Source organism: Anabrus simplex, chromosome 2 (genome assembly GCF_040414725.1).
Source record: "Anabrus simplex isolate iqAnaSimp1 chromosome 2, ASM4041472v1, whole genome shotgun sequence".
Classification (NCBI taxonomy): Eukaryota; Metazoa; Arthropoda; class Insecta; order Orthoptera; family Tettigoniidae; genus Anabrus; species Anabrus simplex.
Window position 1 is genome coordinate 220,926,705 of NC_090266.1, and position 25,491 is coordinate 220,952,195.

Below are 25,491 nucleotides of genomic sequence, written 5' to 3' on the forward strand. Positions count from 1 at the left end.
ACCTCAGAATTTTAATCTTCCAGTGTTTCAAAATATGCTAGCAGATCTTCCACATACTGTATATGCCCATATACATTGCAGCCTTAAACCAGGAATTCCATCTTGAACAAACAGGCATTGGAAAAACAAGAATTTAATCCCTTTGTTTAGTGTTTTCATATTTCCCTTACGAAATGCAGTGTAGCTACCTTTTCTTTTTTGCGTACAGTGGAAGTCCGATATAGCGAGTACGGCATATAACGAGAACCCCGTTATAACGACAATGTTTGCCGGTCTCTTCAAAATTCCTATATTAGACTGTGTATTATCCTTCGGATACAGCGAGAGCAGTATCACTGACGCATCTGTTATTACGAGAGATTTCTTTCCGTTACCGATATTTATGCACCCCAGTGAATATGTTGCATGCGATCGATCTCCTTCGGTATAGTTTCCTCACTGTGTCCACTAGCGAGTTCTCTCGTCGACATTCGAAGGCGAGGTCGGCGTCGATTAGTAAAACTCGTCAACTGCTATTCTGTAAAGAAAATTCAAAATGAAAGAGGACTTTTTTGCGTAATAAATGCGTAAATAACGTGTCCGATAAGAGCTGTTAACTTGTTAAAAATCCGACTCGTTGGCTGAATGGTCAGCATACTGGCCTTCTGTTCAGAGGGTCCCGGGTTCGATTCCCGGCCGGGTCGGGGATTTTAACCTTCATTGGTTAATTCCAGTGGCCCGGGGGCTGGGTGTTTGTGCTGTCCCCAACATCCCTGCAAGTCACACACCACACATAACACTATCCTCCACCACAATAACACGTAGTTACGTACCCATGGCAGATGCCGCCCACCCTCATCGGAAGGTCTGCCTTACAAGGGCTGCACTCGGCTAGAAATAGCCACACGAAATTATTATACTTGTTAAAAATAAAGGCCGAGGAAATGTTTGCTTAATTTTAATGCTAAATACTGCGATTAATTAAGGATGAAATACACCTCAAGATATGGCAGTGTGCATAATTGATTTCAGAGGTTAGTTTCTATTTTCTCACGTCTGTTTAATTTCAGAAAGGCTATTATCATGTAAATTTATAGCAAGAAGAGTATTTTCTACTGGCGCTAGAGATACCGTACGTAAGCATTCACGATATAGTACGGTTAAGTTAGGTTTGGTCATGCTGTTTGAATGAGAAAACTGAAATGTTTGCCACAAAATGCGATCTATCATCTTCGGTACGGTATAGTTTTCTTGCTATATGCATTTGCGAGCTCTCTCGTCGACATTCGAAGGCGATGTTGGAGTTAATTAGTCTAGTAATACCCGTCGACTGCTGTTTTTTTAAAGGAAATCGAAATGAAAGAGGATAACATGTTTTCGTAATAAATGCGTAAATAACGTGGCCGATAGCAGTTAACTCGTTAAAAATAAAGGCTGAAGTAAACAGTTTCTTAATTTTAATGTTATATGCTGAAATTAAGTAAGAATGTGATACACCTCTAGATGTTGCAGAGTACATCACTGATTTCAGAGGATAGTTTATATTTTCTCCCGTCTAGTTAAATTTCAAAATGGCTATTCCCATGTAAATTTTAGCGAGGAGGTTATCATTTCTCTACATGCATTTGAAATGTTTTCACAATACACATAGGTGCGGTTAAGTTAGGTGATACCGTTTGAAGAAGAAAACGGAAATGTTTGCCACAGAAGCCTCTGGAGTGATACCGTATTTCTCCGATTCCAAGACAATTTTTTTCCTCTGAATATCATGTGAAATATGAAGGGTCGTCTTGCATTCGCGGCCTTGGCAACTGCCGTAGTAACCATGGTGCCACCCCCCCCCCCCCCCCGCGCGTGCACACAAAACTCTTTGACAATAAACGACCATCTCTTTATTATACATCACTAGCCCGCGCCAATTGGTTGTTCAGTGCCTATGTGTAACGTCGCTGGATCTCGGAAATAGTCGGCTCTACTCAATCGTTTCTCAAATCTGCAGAATGGCATAAAAAACGTGAGCCTTCGAATTCTTAGAAAGGCCATGGCTACTCAGTAGCAGAGTTATAACGTGTTCACTGTACCTGACGCTTAGTAAAATCAAGTTTTATAGATAGCAGGAATATTTTCGTGATGGATTGTCGTACTGTAAAGATACACGGAACCCGTATTGCCGGCAAATTTTCAACGGGTGCTCATCGATATTATGATAATTTTAAGTTAATGGTTATTAAACACTTATAAATGTAGAATAATCGTGCAGCCGAAAGAAAATACGGCATAGGCCTAACTAAAGCCAATATTTGGCGTTAGCGTGAAGACAAGGAGAGATTAAAAATGCGTATTGCACAAAAAAATTCATTTGTGGTCCACAACATGGACACTTTAAAGAAGTCGCAGATGAAATTGTTAAGTATGTGCACAAAAAACGCAAGGGCGGAATTGCCATACTGCGGCGCAATAAACTTGTTCGTTGACCTTCAACGTCTGCGATTAGGCTATACATCGCTAGCCGCCGAAGTTGGCCGAAGCTGGCAAGCGAGACGTGCGTGTAGCCAGTTATATTTGACGCTGAGTGAATGTAACAGTTTTATAGCAAGTAAGAAAATTTTCCTGATGAATCGTATTGTAGAGACGCGTGAAACAGGTATTGCCAGCAAATTTTCAAGGGTTCTCTTCGATATTATGATGCCAATATTATAAGTTAATGGTTATTAAACCCGCTGAAATAGAGAATAATTGTGCAGCCGAAAAGTAATATGCCATAAATAAAGCCAATGTTTGGCGTCTAAAAATAGTCTGAAATGTGTACTGTATAAGAAAGGCATTCATATGATTTTACAAAGCACTTTTTAAGACTGATATAAATTTTTTGAAGGAAAAGTTGGGGGCGTCTTGGATTCGGAGAAATACGGTACTATAATTTTTCAGAATGAAATTGAACATACTTTCACATAATATTAGATTTCGAAAAAAACAAACAAGTAAGCCGAAGAGGGGATATTATCCGCGAAAATACAAGTTTTGTGCAAGCTGACTGTCGTTTCATACTGATTTTAATGTGTATGAGGGTTCGCCGACTTTTTACAAAAAATCGTATATAACGACAATCCGTTACAGCGAGTAAATTTTTCGCTGTTGTGAATTCTCGCTATAACGGACTTCTACTGTATATAAAAAGTCTTTTGTTTTTTTCTTTACTACAAACATGTTCAATTTGTCCCAGCTTGTTTTCAAGCATGCAGCCAACAAGGTTCACTTTGTTTCAGTTTGTCTTTAATATTTCTTCCATAATACATTTCAGTTGCATGATTATGCTTTCCTTTTACTTTTAGCCACGGAGTACACAGTTGGAACTCCTACCATCGAGAAGTAGGCGTCCAAGTACACCCAGCTGGAGACTGAGCACTCGCCGTTGGCGGGGAAACCCTCTTCCTGCCCCAGCTGCATATCCAGGATTTTTATTACATTTTCTGTAAGTATTAATGTAAAGAACAGCACAATAGGATAATTTTCTTGTTCATAATTCATGTGGACACGCATTCTGAATTCCTTGCCTCTGTACGTTACGTTCAAACGAACAGTGGTTAAGTTACTATTAAATTCCTAAGTAAGGTTCAGATTGGAGGTGTGAAATTATTGCATTAATTTTTTTCTTTTCCTATTTTGCTCCATGGCACAGCAGCCCTGAAGGGCTTAGGCCTACCAAGCGACTGCTGCTTAACCCAAAGGCCTACTGATTAAGAGGTGTCGTGTGGTTAAGTTCGACAAATACTTTTGGCCATTATTCTTGGCTTTCTAGACTGGGTTAAATTTTTTCTGTTTATAGCAAGAGTTATATTAAAATATAGTTTTATGGCATTAATTCTTTGAAGTAATAGCATTTTTTAGCTATAACCTGTTTTGCTATTTCATTAGGCATACATATACATGGACTTGCGAGAGCCTCCGTGGCTCAGGCGGCAGCACGCCGGCCTCTCTCCGCTGGATTCCGTGGTTCAAATCCCGGTCACTCCATGTGAGATTTGTGCTGGACAAAGCAGAGGTGGGACAGGTTTTTCTCCAGGCGCATTTTTTTTCCTGTCATAATTCTTTCCAGCACCACTCTCCAGTATCATTTCATTTCATCTGTGATTCATTAATCATTGCCCCAGAGTGGTGCTACAGGCTTCGGCAGCCGGCACAATTCCTATCCTTGCCTCTAGATTGGGGCTTCATTCGTTCCATTCCTGACCCGGTTGAATGACTGGAAACAGGTTGTGGATTTTCATTTTCATATGGACTTGGGTAATCGATTGCATTGTTCAGTTCAGTAGTTTCAATAATGTTGCAATAAAAGAAAACAAACTAATAAAAATCATGACATTGCAAAAAAAAAGAATTTATAACCTCATATGTTTGTAGTTTTGTTTATAGATTTGAATTTAGTGATAATGTTGCATAAGTTTGAGTCATTTCTTCCTTCATTGCTTCCCAGTAAAAGTCAAAATTGAATGAACATCAGTGTTCAAATTTGATGGCATGGGATTATTGTAATTTTAAAAACTTCACTCAAAATATTGCAAATTACAGACAGTGCATGCCTTCGCTCCTCCCAGGAATGGCCTCTGTATGCTCTGTCAGTGTACTATCTAGTGGATGAAATAAAAGATTGCTATCGCATGCATTTATGGTGTATAAGATGATTTCATTATGAAAGTTCCAGTTTCGGGGTCATGGCTGCAAGTTTTGTCATGAATTGCATATCATTGAAGTAATGTATCTAGTCAGTAGGCATATGGGTTTTAAATTTTTCCACCACTGGGGCAGCAGATGTGTTTGGCTCTAGCTCCAGTAGAGTGGAACTCTCCTCACAGTGTTCTGGTGGAGTAACTTTGAGGCACACTCAATAAGTATGTTGACGTTCAGCATTGGTGATCTTAGAATTCTGTCATTCTGACAAGCCTCTCGGAAGTTAAAAAAAAAAATATATATATATAACTTTGGAGTCACTTATTGCCCATATGTCATGACATGTTGCAAAAGAAAGAGCGTTTTTGGGGTTCTTTGCACCACAGTTTTCTCAAACCTTCAGTAATAGACTTTTTACAATGTATATGTAAAACTTGCGGAGACAAATACACCACCATCTCTCATGATGTGCTACCACTCTAAAGTAGAGAGCTACACTATTTATTAGCCGTGCTGCATGGTGATTTTAGTACCTTGAGATATAGGGGTGCTTTTGCATTACCAGGGTATGTTGTACTGAGATCATATTTTGTTGCTGGGTACATTGGTTCTTTCTTTTTACAGTAAGGCATTGGATGCCATCATCACATGCATTGTATAAAAGTTACAGTAGAACCCCTATTCATTGTTTTTAACAGGGACCTGTTTTTTTTAAACCTTAAATGTGAGGGGGGTGGTTCACCGTAAATCGAGCTTTCAATAGAAAGCACACCTTTTCTAGAAATCTTTGCCTGTATTAATATAAATTGCACCATCACACATTATTTACACAATGCCGGCAATAAAACAAGGATATAAAGGGTGGTGGAAATAATGTGAACCAGATAAAGAGCGTTAGTGTTGGTCATGCAGGTAAATAATTGGATATCTTGCGCCGTTGTCATTTTCTTAGCTGCTGAAGTTAGCCAATCAGATTGCCTTGCAGGCAACATCAGGTGGGCTTTGCGAGGTGATTTTGCTAAATCTGCAATTTTTTTCAAATTATATATCAGTACGACAAACGCTCTAACGCTCGTATATTCGGTTCACGTTGTTTCAGTCCCCCCTGTATGTACTCTACACACACTACTGTAGTTATAGCTTTGTACTGTTTGTGCTGAGGATTACTCTTGTGTTAAACTGTCCCTGCTATCTAAGCAAGAGACCTGTATTGTATCATAACTAGCTTTGGTTCAGATTGTTCTTTGAAAATAAATAAATAAATAAATAAATATAAACATAATTAAGTTAAATAATTAATGCATGCATGCTTGGGTACAGCCTAACAAATTTGTTCCTTTGCACTATTATCAGATTAACAGACTTATGCTATTTGCAAAAAACCCAGCTGAATACCGTATTTGCTCGCATCTAGCTCGCACTTTTTTTTTTTTGACAAAGACTGAGTGAACATTTTCTGTGCATGATATATGCGGTGATGTGTGTGCAAAAAATCGTATTCCTGAAAAAATGTAAAATTGGCATTGGGCTATTGAAACAAGACGAGCGTACTTACCCTATTCATTGTAACTGCCTTCAGTTTATGAGCCATTCTCACGTGCATCATTCTGGTCACCAGACCCATACTGCATCATCCTGACTTCAGTCCAGTGCATTTGCGATGCCCGTCTTCAAGAAACTCTTCACAATAACGTCTGTCGACACCATAACCATTACTAAGGTTAAGTTAATAAGGAGATTCCCACCTTCCAATACTTGTCAATTTCTATATAGTAGTTTTATTAATTACATGATATAATCCAGTTGAAACTCTAGGACATGTTTCGTTCTGATTATGGAACATCTTCAGCTAAAAGATTTAACAAAATGGCAAGACAATTAAAATACATGTGATAGTTATGATGATAAAGTCAGCTAAAAGTTTTGGCAAAATGACAAGACAAATTATATCATGGATTATATCATGTAATTAATAAAACCATTATATAGAAATTGATAAGTATTGGAAGGTGGGAATCTCATTATAACTTAACCGTAGTAGTGTTGAGCCAATACGGGACCAAATGAGATTTATAGCCCTTTCAGACCGAGTACGCACAATTGTGCGGGTTCGTATTTTGTTTATCCCTGACCGTATTTGATGTTTTTTCGGCGCTAGACCGGACTGCAGTGATTGTGCGGGACACGTGGCGTCTATTTCAATTATTTTTAGTATGCGCTTGACCGCCAGGGCGAAGGAAGAAGAGTTTAAAAAGCACAGTTGATCGGCGAGATGGCGAGAAGCAGTAGTGCCAAAAGTAAGTATTTATTTATTGCGTTCATATTAATCTAGAAGCTTTACTGAATACCGGAATATATTCAATGAAGTGTGTACATTGGTTAGTGAACGTAAATTTTGAAGATATATCATCGTATGTGATACGAGGTTTTGAATTTTGATACGCACAATTGTGTGGGTCCTTTTTTTCGGATGTTAGTTTTTATTTTGTAAAATAAACTATCAATATGTGTATTGAGGAGCATTTTAGTCAGTTTTTGACATACAAACAAAAATTCATGCCTCCAGTTTTCTTTCAGGTCTGAAAGGGATAAACCATAACCATTCCCGCATAAGCCAACCACACGAGTTCAACTGACATCCTCTTTATTTTGCCAGCTGGCGTCAGATCATACTCCCCTCCTGCCATCTATTCAGCGTACAATTGGCATGTTGTCCTTGAAGGGCTTGTTGACTGAAATGTCTAAGGGCTGTAGACAATGTGAGAGTCCACCAGGAATTACGAGATTAGTTTTCATTTCCTGGGGATGATTCTTCGTCTTCCAAATGTCTGCAGAAACTGTCCCATACTAGCATTTAACTTCAAAGTGATAAAGTATTCTGAAGAACATAGTAACAGAGCTGCCGGTTGAGAATTCAGAGCGACTGAGTTTAATGTTCGCTACTGGCGTAAACAGAAAACTGCGTTAGAAACCACCAACTGAATACTTAAGACATTCAGAGGGCGCCAAAAACTGGTAAGTTTCCCGAGCTGGAAACCTAGTTGCTTCATTACGTTAGAGTTGCGAAATGATAGCTTCAGTATCTCGCACGAGATGCTACATTTCGAACTGCGCAAACTAGCGATTAAAGGAGGAATCAGCTGTTCGGATCTAAAAATGAGCCGCGGTTGGAGATCTGTAGATGCACGGCATGAAAGGTATTGTGTCTGCGAAGTCGGACATCTCTCTGCCAGAGAATGCCAAGTGATTTCGGTGATAAAATCGTAGATTTTCATAGCCATGTGATTAGCAATGCAGAAGAAAAACAGTTATCTCTTATCTCAACTTGGCAATGCAGATCAAACCCCGATAAACTTCGACATGCAGTGCGATACCACCAACAACAAGCGAGAATCTAGCGTGCTTGTACATACAACGAAGTGTGAAAAACAGCATTGCAATGTCATGCTAGCAATGACTGCAGACAGAAGAAAGTTGCTACCGTACATTATTTTCAAAAGAAGAATAGTGCCTAAAACAAAGTTTCCCAAAGGCATTCATATACGGGTTTAAGAGAAACTTAAAGATCGACCTACACAAGAAAACTTAACTGAGAAACAACAATGTCATTATAAGTTAAAAACTTCATTTTCCCGTATTGAACTGATATTCACAATTAGAATTAAAGAAGGTTCAACCTGTTCAATACAAAGTGTGTTGTACAAGGTGTTCACAACATGTTGTTATTACTAGTACCGGTTTCGACGCTTAATGGCGTCATCAGCTAGAAATCACAAAGTGGGCAGGGTACATAAAATAAAATTGTATACATGATACATGCATTGCAAAGTACAAATGATAGACTGTTTTTACACTAAGAGCTAGATGAATAATGAGTAAAATATGATGGGCTAAGTAAACTCGAGATCCAGGATTTCATGCAGGTCCTAAAATTAGTGATTCATAACAACTATTTCACATTTGACAAATGTATATACCAACAAGATGGACTGGCTATGGGGTCGCCGGCCTCAGGAATTTTGGCGGAGATATACATAGATTCCCTAGAAGACACGGCAATTAATAACAATATCTTCTCAAACATACTTTTCTGGTCCAGATATGTCGATGACACTCTTGGTTATTCTAGATGACAGAACAGTAAATGCAGCTACCACCCTCAACAATTTAAACAATATAGATTCTAATATAAAATTTACATTGGAGTCCAATAACTCAATAAATTTTTTAGACCTTACAATTAAGAGACTGCCTTCCTCACTAGAATATAATATCTACAGAAAACCAACACAAACAGCGACAACTATCAGAAGAGACTCCACACACCCAAACATACATAAGTGCGCCACTTACTACAGTATGGTAGACCGAGCATTAAAAATACCGTTATCTAAGGAAAATCTAAAGAAAGAATTGAATACCATACGTGCCATCGCCAAATATAACGGATATAATTCCTCATTCATAGAACGCATTATCAACAAATGTAAACACAGACTAAAGTCAACATTAACCAAAGAAAGACCTAACCCCGCCCTATACGCCACCATCACTTTCAGTGAAAATGTACACAGCGTAACTAACATCTTCAAGAAACATAATATTAAAATTTCGTACAGAACCAACAATAGAAATATAGAAACAGTACACAATTCCAAGTCAATAAACAAATCCAACATTCACGCAAAGTCAGGTGTTTATCGTTTCAAATGCAATAACTGTTTTTCCTCATACATCGGACAGACCGGAAGAAGTTTCAAAGTTAGATACCTAGAACACGTCAATGCCATTAAGTATAATAGGTTTTTTGCAATAGGCCAATACATACATGACTGGAAGCATAATTTTACTACCATAGAACAAGACCTAGAAATTCTCAAGAACATAAACAAAGGCCCTTTACTGGATGTTGCGGAAAACTGTTTTATTCATTTAGACCAATTCTTCAATTCCAATCTAAACCTCAGTGAAATTTCAGAAAAACCTAATATTCTTTTCGACTTCCTAATCAAAGTCTTTAGAGGCATCAAATCCACGAAGAAGAAATCGATCTTTTACGCTCTGCACAACACTCGGTCGCACACTACCACCACTCCATCCCCCTGACCCGCCTTAAACTCCGCCTTCCCATCCCTTCCACTCCCCTCCTCTCCCCTTCCCCCCCTCACCTTTTCCTGCCGCTCCCACGTCACCTCCACTCACACTCAACTTAACATCCATCTCACTCGTCCACAACCCTCCTCACAACACACAACCAGCCTCACAACACACAACCAGCACGCTGAACAAGGCGAGTCCCATATTCCATCACATTCGGCTGCGAACCCATCTTTAACTATCCATTTCATTAACTTAGCTTTTCTTCCTTTTAAGCTTCATCACCTATGTTGAGCTGAGACGACCTCAAAATTCAACCTTATTCAACCACTCAACGTCAGGTGTACCGGCCTTAAACAAATATTTCATGGTCTTGCCAACCACACACAACACTGGACCTGGACTTATATATCTCCATTGATAACAACAGAAGAGTGGACAATTTTACCGCATCATTTTATTATTATACTAAGACTTTTACTCTCATTCATCAGACCAGTTTTATTGTACAATACCTACCTGCCTCATTAGACTATAATGCCTCTATGAGTTATATTATGCCATCATATTTTACTCATTATTCATCTAGCTCTTAATGTAAAAACAGTCAGTCATTTGTACTTTGCAATGCATGTATCATGTATACAATTTTATGTTATGTTCCCTGCCCACTTTGTGATTTCTAGCTGATGATGACGCCATTAAGCGTCAAAACCGGTACTAGTAATAACATGTTGTGAACACCTTGTACAACATACTTTGTATTGAATAGGTTGAACCTTCTTTAATTCTAATTGTGAAACAACAATGTAACATGAAGACAGAATACTGGTACTTGTCGAGAATACAACAGATGGACGATACCTAGTACCATGATCACTTGACTGCCTGGACAGGGAAACACTCTCAGTTCATGTAATCAGCTCTGCCAGACACAGGCAGCGATAAGCGTATTAACAAATCTTGTCAAAAATGTTCATTTTTAGGTTCCGTATTGAATCGAAATTCACACTCGATATGGTTAGGTATGGGGATCCACCTATCAATACAAGAAATGGTGATAATTATATAGTCTTCACATATTCATTTTATTTAGGACCGGTTTCGGCAATAGGGTATGCCATCATCAGCTAGGAAGTAAAAGAAAGATATTGGACATAGCGTACATTACATTTCTTAAAATTAATAACATTTTTTAAAATGTACGTGCTTGAACTGAATTACTTTACATATACCTGTTATCGCACTTGCATCATACTGTATTCACAGATATTTTTCTCTGGAGAGCAAACAGCAAGCTAAAAGAACAACTTGATTCACTGAACAAGAAATTAGAAACTATGGTATTAAAATCAGTGCAGAGAAAAGCAAGACCATGGTGACATCAAGAGGAGAAAGACAAGGGAAAGGCATTGTGAAAAATGGTGGTCAAAGCCTTGAAATTGTTGACAGTTTCAAGTACCTAGGGAGTGAATTAATGCAGAATACAAGACTCGATATTAATATTAGCAAGAGGGTGAAACAGAGAAAAGCATTTTACCAAAGTTTAAGAAATTAGCAAGCAAGTGTACAGGGTAATGTACAAAATGTATTATGCACCCACAGACCTATGTAGTTGAGACCTGGACAGTGACAAGTAGGGAGGAGAGTAGAATTCAAGCCAGTGAAATGAACTACCTAAGAAATATGATAGGAAAGACAAGTTAAGGCAGACTGAGAAATCAACATAAGCGAGGTCAGAATGGAAAACCTAAATGAGAGAATTGATAGGAGTAAACTAAGCTGGTCTGGACATGTAAAGAGGAAGGAAGAGGAAAGAATACCAAAACAGAGAATGGAGATGAAGTTCGAAGCAAGTATTGGAATGGTGGTTTTTAAATAAATTTGTTTGAAACTTTTACAGCGAGTAGGGAGACCTAGAACAAGTTGGGTCAATTCAATAAAAGGAGTGCAAGAGGAGGAAACCTGGACTTGGACAAAATAATGGAAGAGGAATGGTGGAAGGGGAGAAGAAGGTTAAGTGCCTTAAATGCCCCAACCTTGCAGGAGCTGGATAAGGGGAAAGGAGGAGGATGAAGAAGGAAATTAATTCCATTACAGTGGTGTCCAAATATATTTTCATCCGTAATTTTTGCGGATGTGAAGGGAATCCTTTACTCAGCACTCAATAAATTAAATCATTCATGGGGTTTGTTATGAGCTTTCTAGCCTTATTACAACTGTTACCTCTACAGTGGAGTATGTTTTTTGTATTCTTGTTAAATTTTAATTTATTTGGCACTTAGTATTCACTATTTTGCTGAAGAGTAAGGAGTATTTTTCCAAATGTGAACAGAGTAATAGCAACTGTGAAGGAAGTCGCAGGTTTGATGTACGATATGAAATTAATTTTTGTGGATAATTTAAGGTTAACTAGCAGCCCATCCCGACCAAAATAGTCCTAACTCCGAAACAGTTCATGCAAATTATGTATTTTCAAAGATTGTTTTAATCCGTAACAAGTCCTAGAGGTTAAACGCTTCCAGCCGATTGCAGAAACTATGACTTGTTTTAAGCCTTAGGCAATGTCTACCTAAACGACGTCCGAATCGATCACGATCTTACATTGCATAAACAATGTTCAGCCGGCGTTTAACAAGACTACGTTTAAAGTTTCCATATTGGTTTGAAAATGGAGATAGAAGTATCTTTCATACAACTCTTTGCTTGTCGCAACCAATGAAATTCGTCGGTGCGCACGCCGAACACCAGTCAGTTGTCTTCCTACACATAACTCGAATATAGCTAAGCATGAGCATGACTTGCCCGCAGATAGGAGTATCGCTTTCGGTGGAAATTAAATCTCATAATTTTATCGACACTAAAGCGACACGCCACTTCACGGGGAAGTGTAGCTTTGATTATAGCATTGTTACAGTGAATGTAATATACTAATAAATACGGTAGCTTTGGCGAAGGGAAGATGAAGCAATAGTAATATGTAACCGAGTGTATTGTATGGGCCGTATAGATGTAGCTTGCATTCTGGAGATCGTAGGTTTGAAACACATCATTGGCAGTCCCGAAGATTGTTTTCCGTAGTTTCCCAATTTTTACACCAGGCAAATACCAGGGCTGTTATTATGGGAACGGCTCTTCTTCCCCAGTCCTCTCCTTTAAACAATCGCCACCATCACCACCACCACTTGCCTTTTCCTATCTGATAGTAGCCGAAAACTTACAAGATTATATATATAAAAAACCACATACAACCTACTTTTTAGTTTTCAGTATGACATGTGTTTACTTGGCAGTATAATAATTTCATGTGGCTATTTCTAGCAGAGTGCAGCCCTTGTGAGGCAGACCCTCCGATGAGGGTGGGCGGCATCTGCCATGTGTAGGTGACTGTGTGTTGTTGTGGTGGAGGATAGTGTTATGCGTTGTCTGTGAGGTGCAGGGGTGTTGGGGACAACACGAACACCCAGCCCCCGAGCCAATGGAATTAACCAATGAAGGTTAAAATCCTTAACCCGACCGGGAATCGAACTTGGGACCCTCTGAACCGAAGGCCAGTACGCTGACCATTCAGCCAACGAGTCGGACTATGTGGCAGTAAATATAAGTGAATCCCTCCCGGTTGATGTACAGTATGTGACAGCCCTCTGACAATCGGGAGACGTAATTCTGATATGTATGATGTCGAAGTGACCTAGAATTCAATGGAAATTACCCCACATATATAATAAAATATATTGGTTGCCAAGAGTTGTGTTCAAGTTGACAGTTGCCGGACTGTCCCTTCGTCAGTCTCAAGAAACAAGTCTCTTGAAAAGCGAAACCTACTATCTCACCATACATGTCAAATGAATTGCTGCGATTTAGTAGCGGGCGACCCACAGAGAGGCCGTCGGACTAACCTTTCTTCCCGGAATCTCCTCAACAAGATAATACAAATTGCGTGTTTCATGGTACATAACCTCTGATTGTGATTCACTCCTCTCATTTGAGGTTAAACAGTGCTCTCAGCAGTGTTTAAACATGACCGGTTAAACATCGGTTTTAGACAGTGTCTAAGTGATAAATAATGCCTCTGCAATGCAACAGCCAGGCATTGTTTAACTATAGACATCGTCTAAACACCGTTTCTGCAGTCGGTCCGTTTATTTGGATGTAAAATTTGGGAAAAAATTTATTTATTTTCATTTATTTTTATTTATTTATTTTGCCACTGGCCATGAACTGAAATTGCTCTAAAGGACAAATGGTTGGAGATAAGTATATGCACTCTGGGACTTTTTTGTAGATCTTAAACAGCTCTACATTTCGTACACTTACACTTGGCGTCTATCGATGACAGTTCATGCAGCATAAGCTATGGAAGGCATGACTTTCTACTTATTCGGTAACTTTTCTGGAATACATTTTCATTTTGTTCAATATCCATAGCCTTTTCAGTTTCTAATTACTTTTAATCTTCTGAAATATATCTTTCACTGTAAATCATGTGAAGTTCACAACAGGCCTTTCACCTAAACGTTTATATTTCGTGGAGTTACCTTCGTCTCGCGGCATGTACGCGTACGACAGTCGTGCCTCTAGACCATACAGCTAGTCTCACCAGAAACCGCACTTTGCTCACATACAGCCGTCATTCCCGTACTACCTACAGTTCAATGGACATACCTAACCAACAGCATCTAGCATGACGGTGACTGCTGCTTGCAGGTAACAGTGATTTCCAGAGGCCGCGCCAATTTATCACGGTTCCGCACATCTCTAAAGGAGCGCTTTCATTTATCACGCTAACTTCGGACTGAGATTACATGAAAACTGAAGTTGATTAACATCTAAAACAAGTTTAGAAAAAGAGTCTTATTGCAAATTTTCGTTGCGGGATGTGCGATAGTAATTTACGTGAAATACATTCCTTAAAAGCGGACCTTTCCTTATTTTGGGGTTCATTACAAGGGGGTTTAAATAACATTGTACTTATGGCGATTTTCCTGGGCCTTAAGAAAATCTTTGTTAAAAGCGGGAATTCCTTAAGGGCGAGCACGTTCAAGCAGGGTCTGCTGCAGTATAACGTTCAGAAACAGGAAAGGCAACAATACACTCCCCTGTCTTAGTCCAGTGTAATTTCTAAACCATTTGGTCTTTCCAAACAGTCTGTACACTGCCGACACAGTTTTTATGCATAGCTTGCACCATTTTTATTGTTCGTGTACCCAGTCTCTCTTTGAACATCGTTTCCCACACCTTCTCCCTGGGAACACTATTGTATGTCTTTGTTAGGTCTATCCTTTACATATTCTAAACTTTTTTCCATTAATTGTCTCATGCTGAAGATTGGGTCCACTGTAGATCTTCCACTGCTAAAGTCATACTGTTCCTTTTTCAACTCTCCTTCTACCTTTCATATCATTCTCCTCTCAAATATTCTCTCCAGGATTTTTGCCACTTGTGATAAGAGTGTGATTCCTCTATAGTTATCATAAACTTTTTTGTCCCCCTCCTTAAAGACTGTTACTTTTATCCTTTTCCCAATCTTCTGGTGCAGGTTTCTGTTTCCATATATTCTTTAACACTGGTGGGTACACGGCCACACTGTGTGGCAAATTAGTTTGTTTTCACTCTGCTGATGAATGTAGTTATTTCCTGCCTTGGGACCCAAGGTACACTGTGTTCATTATATGACCACGAGGTTTCAACTCTGTTGATCTCTTCTCTTTTTTATTAATATTATTATTATTATTATTATTATTATTATTATTATTATTATTATTATCATCAAATACATCGCAAATGGAAAATATCCTGGTGGCAGTGGTCACTTACAGTAGTGTAACAATAAAATAAAGTTAACAATTACCAAACAAAAACGACGACGGAAAGAAAATATTACAAAAAATATTACTAGTTTAAATTTAAAATTCTAAATCCATCATCATATACAAATTCACCAACAACTTAAGTACGAGGGTAATCCCAAAAATAAGGTCTCCTATTTTTTTTTTTATAAATACAGAACTCTGTTCATGTGGCTGTTGGTCACAATATTGTGAACCGAGTTCCCGTTGGATGTTACTGCCAAGTGTAAAGTGCGCACAGTTATTTGGTTTTTGAACACAAAAGGTACTGAACCGGTTGAAATCCATCGCCAATTGACGGAAGTGAATGGTGACATGGATGTCAAAAATGTTCGTAAGTGGTGTAGAGCCAGTCGGACTGAAATTCATGACGAATAAAAGAACAGGAGACAGTCAATTTCCATCAAAACAGTCATGAAGGTTGAGCAAATCATGCGTGAACATCGGCGGATCACCCTAGATGATCTCTGCTCTTTGGTTCCTGAGGTTTCCTGAAGCGCCGCTCACAGAATTTTAACGGAAAATTTGAAATACCGGAAGGTGTGTGCAAGATGGGAGCCACGCATGCTAACTGAAGGCCACATGCGGCTACAAGTTGATTCTTCCTGTGCATTTCTTCAATGCTTTGCTGCCAAACAGGACAACTTTTTGGACTTAATTGTCACGGGTGACAAAACCTGGGCATTCCACTTTACACCCGAGACCAAGCAACAATCACGCCAGTGGCGGCATCCGTTTTCGCCAAAGCCTCAGAAATTCAAGCAAACACAGTCTGCTGGTAAAGTCATGACAGCTGTGTTCTGGGATCGAAAAGGGGTATTCTTGGTCGACTTTATGCCCGCTGGGACCACAATTAACGCTGACAGGTATTGTGAGACCCAAAAAAAACTCAGACGGGCAATTTAGAACTGGAGAAGAGGAATGTTGAGCAAGGGCGTTAAACATTCTCCATGATAATGCTCACCCGCACTTCGCCCGGCAAATTGTTGCTCTCATGCAACAGTTTCAGTGGATCATCACCCACCCACCCTATAGTCCTGACTTGGCGTCCAGTGACTATCACTTGTTCCCTAAGTTGAGAGAACATTTGGCTGGAAAGCGATTCAGCACCGACGACGAGGTGAAAGATGAGTTTCACAACTTCCTGAACAGCATAGTGGCAAGCTGGTATGACATGGGCGTACAAAAACTGTCACAGCGTCTACAAAAATGCATCGACCGTAATGATCATGTAGAAAAATAGCTAAATGTTCAAGCTGTAAAATGATGTAGAAATAAACATGTATATATAAATATGTATTTATAAAAAAAAAATAGGGGACCTTATTTTTGGGATTACCTTTGTATTTCCCAGTGCTTAACACTACAGCTTACAGTACTATAGGTTGAGCTTACTACTAGCGTAACATTACAAATGGTAATAAAGTTAAAAACATAGGTATTTACCCAACAACAACAGCAATAGAAGTACAACAAGCAATTCCCTGGAAAGAGAATACGACAAGAAAAACTACTAGTTTCAAAATTGAAACAAAACAGAAAATCACGAATTTGGTGTCCGTCATTTACAACTTTCACTTTTCACTTGACACTAGCACTAATGGTCTTCTTAAATGACTTGATACTGGAAGGGAATCTATCAAAGACTGCTGCAGGTAATTTATTCATTCCCTTATGGTCCTGTTTACGAAGGAAAACTTGCCCACATTCGTATGCTGCTCTCTGGCCCTAATTTTATGTGTTTGATCATTTCTCAATAAGTACGAGGGAAGTTCCAACTTATTCCTAATACAACTCCAGGCAGCCGTTCCCGTATAGCTTTTATAAAGATCACATAGGTGAGCTCTAGTCCTTCTAGATTAAAGACTACCGAGCTCGATAGCTGCAGTCTCTTAAGTGAGGCCAGCATCCAGTATTCGGGAGATAGTAGGTTCGAACCCCACTGTCGGCAGCCCTGAAAGAGGTTTTCCGTGGTTTCCCATTTTCACACCAGGCAAATGCTGGGGCTGTACCTTAATGCCACGGCCGCTTCCTTCCCACTCCTAGCCCTTTCCTGTCCCATCATCACCATAAGACCTATCTGTGTCGGTGCGACGTAAAGCAAAAAAAAAAAGATTAAATATTTTCCTAATTAATGGTATACCTCCTATTCCCGGTTACGAAACGAATCGCTCTTCTTTGAACTTTTTCTACGGAATTTATTAAACGTACCCTGTACAGATCCGAACACGCAGATCCATATTCGAGAATCAGTCTTACCAAGCATTTGTAAGCTTTACATTTGGCACCAGAATTACCTTTCTTGAGATGCTGCTTAATAAAATGTAGCAATCTCCAGGATTTCTTAACTACATTTTCCACTTGTTCTAACCAGTGTAAGTTTTTTCTAATAGTAACACCTGAATACTTAAAACTATCAACTTCAACAACTCTTTCCCCTCCATTTTTGTAATCCCTCTTTCCTGTCGTTATCTTTTTACTGAAACACAATTTCTTGTTTTTTCCACTGTGGATTTTCATTTGACTTTCACGCGCCCATTTTTCAATCATATCTAAATCCTGCTGAAGCAATAGTTTGCCCTCCTTTGTCTTTATCTCCTGGTATATGATGCAATCATCGGCAAAAAAGCATACTTCCGATTTTATAGAATCACACATGTCATTTATGAAAAGTATGAAAAAAATTGGCCCAATAACGCTACCCTGAGCCACACCAGACATAACGCTTATTGGAGAAGACAGGGTTTCTCCCACGCGCACCCTCTGAGATTCTTCCATTGAGGAGTTCTCGTATCCATTGCACAACTGATGGCAGTGCCCGTATGCGCTAACTTGTTCACGAGGATGTCATGTGGCACAAGATCGAATGCCTTAGCAAAATCAATTACTATTGCATCAGTCCTTGACCCACTGTCGAGCTTATCTGATATATCTATATATACGGAACAGAGCTGACTTTTGCAGGAGAAGCCTTCCCTAAAACCATGCTGCCCTGTGAATATTGTTCCAGAGGAGTCCCTCAATCTACATTTATTGCTCCATTTGTTTGCATACGATTGACGTCAAACTTACCGGTCTGTGGTTATTCAAGTCGCTCTTGTCACCCCCTTCGTGAGTAGGGACTACAATGGCAGATTTCCATTCTTCTAGAACCTTCGTATTGTTCATTAATATATTAAAGACTAGCAAGATACCCGTGCTTTGCTACGGCTTTGTCATGAAAGTTATTATTCAAAGTTTTACATTTTGGAGAGTCCACTGTCAGCTGAGCCTGTAAAATATGTCCTCAGTTCGTTTGTCAAAACCAGTTTTGAGGGAATGATTATTTTATAATCTACCACTCACTTGAACCCCGTATGGAAGAAATTAAATGTTTTAAACCGTATGTGATTTAACATTTAGAACATAAGTGACCAACCTGTGAAATTTTTATTTTGTACATTGAACAGCAATAGAGGAATGAATACTTTTTTAAGGGGTGAATGTTTCAAAATATTTATTAACATCTAGGATATAGAAGACAACCCTTCATAAAAACAAGTTATGTTCGTGCTTGAAAGGGTTTTGGAAGAGTGAACATTTTTTTTGAGAGTCTGCTACTATCTAAACCTCATAGGGGAGAGATGTTTTGAAGAGTACAGTGTTTTACACCTAGGACATGGAATACCACCCTTCTCGTAAAATTACAACTTTGTACACCAAACTGTTTTAGTGGGATTAATAATATAGCTTACGGAGCTCAGCTCATTTGACACTTTAGAGGTGGAACGTTTAAAAATATTTTCTATTTCACACCTAGGATTTAAAATATATACTGCTCTTTGGAATTTTGTCTTCATGCGTTGAACCGTATCGAAGGAAGGATTTAATGTTTTTGGCTCTTAACCCCTATTTAACTCCGAGGGGTTAAATTTGTTTCAAACCTTCTGTTATTTAAGACCTAGGATATCATATGACATTTTAACTTCGTAATTCAAACGGTTTATTATAAACATGCATTTTGTCATTCTTCATCCCCCAGTCAAAACCCCGTAGGGGTGTATTGTTTTAAGTCCACTTCCTATTTGTATTCCCATACAAAGAATTAACAATCTGTACACCCATTGTAGCCCAACAGGTCCAGCAGCTTTTATCATTTCTAACACGATCTTCTACTGTTGAGTCAACACTCCGTATTACTACAGTCGCCTCTGAACAATTTCTCATATTTGTCAGTTTATCAAAATACTCCTTCCATCTTCGCTTTATTTCTTCTGGATGTGTTTATCAACTCTTCACCTTCCTCTTTCATCAGCTTTGTATAAACTCTTCGTTTCCTCTTACTTTGTATAATTCCATACAGCATTCATTTACTGCCAGCTACATTTTGTGTAAATTCTTCCCATCTTTTCTTCTCTTGCTAATTTCTTATGTTTTCTTTCATTATCAAGAACTTCTCTTTTGCTTTCTCTTTTATCTGTATTCCATTTATGCCATGACTAGCTGATGTACCCATGCTTCGCTACGGGATTCTACATTGTATACTGAATTCTAGGTTAGTTAGTGTACACTTTGTGAGCAAGATTGTATTATATTGCATAGCTCTTAACGTTACCCTAGAAACGTGACGGGGAAGTCACCAAACGTATTTTCTCATATGAAAACTGGGTTAGGGAATTTTCTTTGTAATGGTAAGCCCGCTTGCCTACCATCAGTCACAATCAGGTTGGAGAGTTTTCATTATAATTGCAGACACTCGCTCTCCACCTGCTTTTTTACATCCTCAGAAAGACTGTCGTTCTGTTTTTCCCAAGTGAAATTAACATACGTCATTACAATGACGTCAGTAGGAATGGCGCGATGAAAATCAATATGAAATACTCGATCAAACGTAAAAACCATGCAATTTCTCACTTTTAACGAACAGTACTATGCTGCCGATCTAACAGTCCAAAGCTCCAGAGCTGGAATGACCAAACCGCAGGCAGCCGTGATTCATGAACACTCTTAAACGTTTTTCGGGGAGGGGGAGGTCGAATAGTTGAGTCCCAGGGCAAATCTCTGCCCTTTTACTAATCTGTTTCCTAGGAGTATCCGATGAGTCGGAAAATCTCATTTCACTACACTGGCGGCGGAAAAATCTATCTGACTCTTCACTGCTAATTTGAAATAAAATGAATGTAGAATTTAATAAAAGTGAAGAGGAAGGCGCTTTTCTTAAGAAACGGCTCTTTTCAGGGTTGAATTTTGAATTATTTAGTGAATTGTAGTGCTATAATTTGGAATAGGCCTAAATTGTAATTTTAGACCAGGTCATACTACTATTATTAAGTGAGCCTCTGCCAAATGCGCACACTGCTTATTCAAAACAGCGCGTCAGAGTAGGGATTGAATAGCTGGAATACTATGATGAACCAGTGTGTTGCGTACCAACAGTATAAGGAAATGTATGAACCAGAGGAATGGCATGCTAAAGAAAAAGTTTTCTACCTCCCCAGCTATTTCCCGCCAATGTTCAGTCAGGGTGTTATACTCGGTATGCAACAGTCATCCCATCTATCGGAGTTGAGGGCACCAATAAGAGGCAAAGAACATCACAACAAACAGTGGTCAATGTAATGTTATTGTTGATCAATATTATGCGCTTTCAATATCGTAGTCCTCCACGTTTAGTTTTCTTCCCACTCTGAAATACCCTCTTATCATAGTCGGTATGGTAAAACTGAATAAAACATAAACGATCGGAAATTGTATTCTCTATTACTTTTGTTATGTAGTTTTTTTTTTTTTTTTTTAATGCTAGTTGTTTTACGTCGCACCAACACAGATAGGTCTTACGGCGACGATGGGACAGGAAAGGGCTAGGAGTGGGAAGGAAGCGGCCGTGGCCTTAATTGAGGTACAGCCCCAGCATTTGCCTGGTGTGAAAATGGGAAACCACGGAAAACCATTTTCAGGGCTGCCGACAGTGGGGTTCGAACTTACTATCTCCTGAATACTGGATACTGGCCACACTTAAGTGACTGCAGCTATCGAGCTCGGTTGTTATGTAGTACTTTTCTATAGGACTAAAAACTTAGGTCTTTAAACAAATTTTAGGCGCCTTCCCCTAAACTGCAATTTCATTCAGGGTGAATAAAATTGTTTATAGCTTAGACTGTAGTTTCTTATTCCCCGACTCTATATGCCGACTTTCATTAAATTCTCTTTACCCATTTTCTCGTGGCTCAGCGTTGATGTGGACTTGGCAACAAAAATACAAATTCATGAATGTGTGTGTTATCAAAGCCGGTACGGTAACAATGTATGACATAAATGATCGGAAATTTAATTTATATAACTTTCGTTATGTAGTATTTATCGATAGGACCACTAATAAAATAAATATTTGAGAATTAAATTTTAGGCCTTCCCCTAAACTACCATTTCACTCAGCATGAGTAAAATGATTTACAGCCTAGATTGTAGCGGCTCATCCCCCGACTTTACACACGAATTTTCATTAAATTCGTTTCAGCCGTTTTCTAGTGATGCGTGTACATACAGACATACATACATACATACATACATACATACATACATACATACAGACAGACAGACAGACAGACAGACAGACAGACAGACGGACAGACAGACAGACAGAAATTACGGAAAAGTAAAAAGTGCATTTCCTTGTTACTATGGACATGACCGATACAGAAATACCATTCTTTTCAAATTCTGAGCAATGTACAGACAAAACTTATTTTATATATATATATATATATATATATAGAGATGTGTTTAAATTTTTATTTATATGCCAGGAGAATCTACTGTAATCTAAGAAGGTTCTCCAAAGGAAAAGATGGCTCTTGAAAACGAACCCAGGAAAGATTAAAAATGATCGGTTTATGATCAGAATAAGTACATTGAAAATCCACAGCCTGTTTCCAGTCATTCAACTGGGTCAGGAATGGAATGAATAAGCCCCCAGCTAGCGGTGAGGATAGGAATTGTGCCGGCTGCCGAAGCCTGTTGCACTCCTCTGGGGCAATGATTAATGAATGACAAATTAAATGAAAGGATATTGGAGGGTGGTGCTGGAATGAATGATGACGGGGTAAACCGGAGTACCCGGAGAAAAACCTGTCCTGCCTCCGCTTTTTCCTGCACAAATATCACATGGAGTGACCGGGATTTGAACCACGGAACCCAGCGGTGAGAGGCCGGCGCATTGCCGGCTGAGCCACGGAGACTCCTTATAAGTACATTATGAACAGTAAAATCAATTGGTCTTATCTCGTTTTTCACTCCATAAGTTTAAGTATTCCCATAAAAAAAATTAACTTTTTTCACTTAGTTTCACACACACACACCCCCCCACTCTAAGTGAATTTTCCGGCAAAAAATATTTGTTTCTTTAATAGTAAAGGATCTTCTAAATACCGATTATCTTCAGTTTTTGTGTCCTCATGAAACGAATTCAACTCCTTTTCACACCTGCCCCGAAAGATAATTCTTTCCCCCCCCCAAAAAAACGTGTCTTTTTATTTTTGAAGATGATCTAAATACCAATTTTCACGTCTGTAACAACTTTAGTTTTTATTAGATGTATCCTCATACAATTAATTGAATTAATTTTTTCAATTGTTTCACTTCCCCCCTCCCTTCATTGGATTTTCCGAGAATACCTGTTTCTTTACATTAACAGGAGATTCCAAATACCAGTTTTTACGTCTGTAACATTTTACGTTTGAGATACCTGTAGATATAGTCTTTCTAAAAATTCAGTTTGTCACTCCTGTTTAACCCCCATTAATTAGATTTTCCAAAAACAAAAAAATAATGTTTCTGTATTTTTAAAGGAGATCCCAAATACTAATTGTTAGGTCTGTAATATCTTCAGTTTCTGAGATATAAGTATGCTCGTTAAAGACATTCAACCCCTTTTTCACACTTTTCACCCCTCAGATTGGGATTTACAGAAAACAAAAAAGTACATGTTCTTTTATTTTTAAAGGGGGTTCTAAATATCAACTTTTACATCTGCAAACTTTTAAAGTTTTGAGATACAGATACACTATTTTATTAAATACACCCCCCTCTCTTTTCACCTGTGACTTTGGATTTTCCGAAAACAAAAAATACGTGTTTCTTTATTTTTAAAGGAGGTTCCAAATTTAAATTTTCATGGCTGTAATATCTTCAGTTTTTTTAGATATGTCTCCTCATAAAAGGTGTTCATACCATCCCCCCCCCCTCCTTTTCACCCCCCTTCATGGGATTTTCCGAAGAAAAAAAAATGTGTTTCGTTATTTTAAAGGAGTTTCCAAATACCAATTTTTATTACTCTAAACCTTTAAGTTTCTGAGATTTAGATATCCTCATTATCCTTTTCATCCCTTTAGCTACGGGATATCCAAAAATCCTTCCTTAGCGAGCACCTACATCTTAATATGAATGTATCCCCAAAATTTCATTTCTCTATGTCCAGTAGTTTCGGCTCGGCGATGATAAATCAGTCAGTCAGTCAGGACAAGTTATTTTATATATATAGATGACTAGCAAGATACCCGTGCTTCGCTACGGTATTATACTGAAATGTATAATTGAATGCTTATTGTAATAGATATATAATCCGCCGAAATTCGCGATCTGACTCGTTTGCTGCGAGAATCCACCAAAATTCCCGATCTGACCGGTTTTCTATGATTTTACGGCACGTTTCCTCCCACTTTTAAATCTTCCTTTCCAGCAATCGATTTCGTACTTCCCGGGCTAGGCTCAGGTATTCCTGCCGGTGAGTTGGGTCCGTAAATCTTTGCCATCTTTTCCTATAATATTTTTAATATGGATAAAATCCTTCAGGAGATCCGGCGTGGTGTCATATTGGGTGCCTTGGCGGCACTGAACCCGCGGCCGGACTGCATTCTTAGTCATTACCCGTCCAGGAGCCGTTTCCAGCGCGGTCCGCACATTTGACGACGGTCCGGAATATTATTATTATTATTATTATTATTATTATTATTATTATGTGTTGCTGGAACGGCTGATGACAGGGAAAACCGGAGTATCCGGAGAAAAACCTGTCCCGCCTCCGTTTTGTCCAGCATGAATGCCACATGGAGTGACCGGGATTTGAACCACGGAACCCAGCTCTGAGAGGCCAGCGCGCTGCCGCCTGAGCAACGGAGAATCCTTATAAGTACATTAATAACAGTAAAATCAATTGGTCTCACCTCCTTCTACACCCCACCGAAGTTAAGTTTATTTACTGCCAAACCCCCCCCCCCACCATAAAAAATTAAAAGAATGCTTGTTTCTTTATGTTTAAGGGAGATTCCAAACACCAATGTTCACGTCTATTACCTTCAGTTTTGAGATATAAGTATCCCCATAAAAATAATTCACTTTTTTTCACTTCATTTCACAACAATTCCCCCCACCCCCCACCCTCTTAAGTGAAATTTCCCGCAAATAATACTTGTTTCTTTAATAGTAAAGGATCTTCTAAATACCAATTATCACGACTCTAACTTCTTCAGTTTTCGATTTATGTGTCCTCATGAAAGGAATTAAACTCCTTTACACTCCCGCCCTCCAAGATGGTTTCCCCACCAAAACGCGTTCTTCTTTGTTTTTAAAGGAGGTCCAAATAAGAATTTTCACGTCTGTAACAACTTTAGTTTTTATTAGATGTATGTATTCTCATACAATTCAGTCAATTAATTTTTCAATTCTTTCACCCCCCCCCCCCCCCCTTCATTGGATTTTCCGAGAATACGTGTTTCTTTACTTTTAAAGCAGATTGCAAATATCAAATTTCACGTCTGTAACATCTTCATTTTTGAGATATCAGTAGCCTAATTAAAAGAATTCATCACCATTTTCTGTCACTTTTACCCGCCCCCCCCCCCCCTTCCACCCAAGTGGTATT

The 25,491-nt window shown here is 38.8% G+C and overlaps 1 protein-coding gene across 1 annotated transcript in view; it reads left to right on the forward strand.

The window, feature by feature from the left end:
• Positions 1-25,491, forward strand: part of LOC136864016 (RING finger protein 44) — a 344,632-nt gene that overhangs the window by 240,856 nt on the left and 78,285 nt on the right. The window contains exon 10 of the mRNA XM_067140516.2: positions 3,312-3,451. Within this exon, the coding sequence (XP_066996617.2) occupies positions 3,312-3,451 (140 nt within the window). The remainder of the gene's footprint in view (positions 1-3,311; positions 3,452-25,491) is intronic.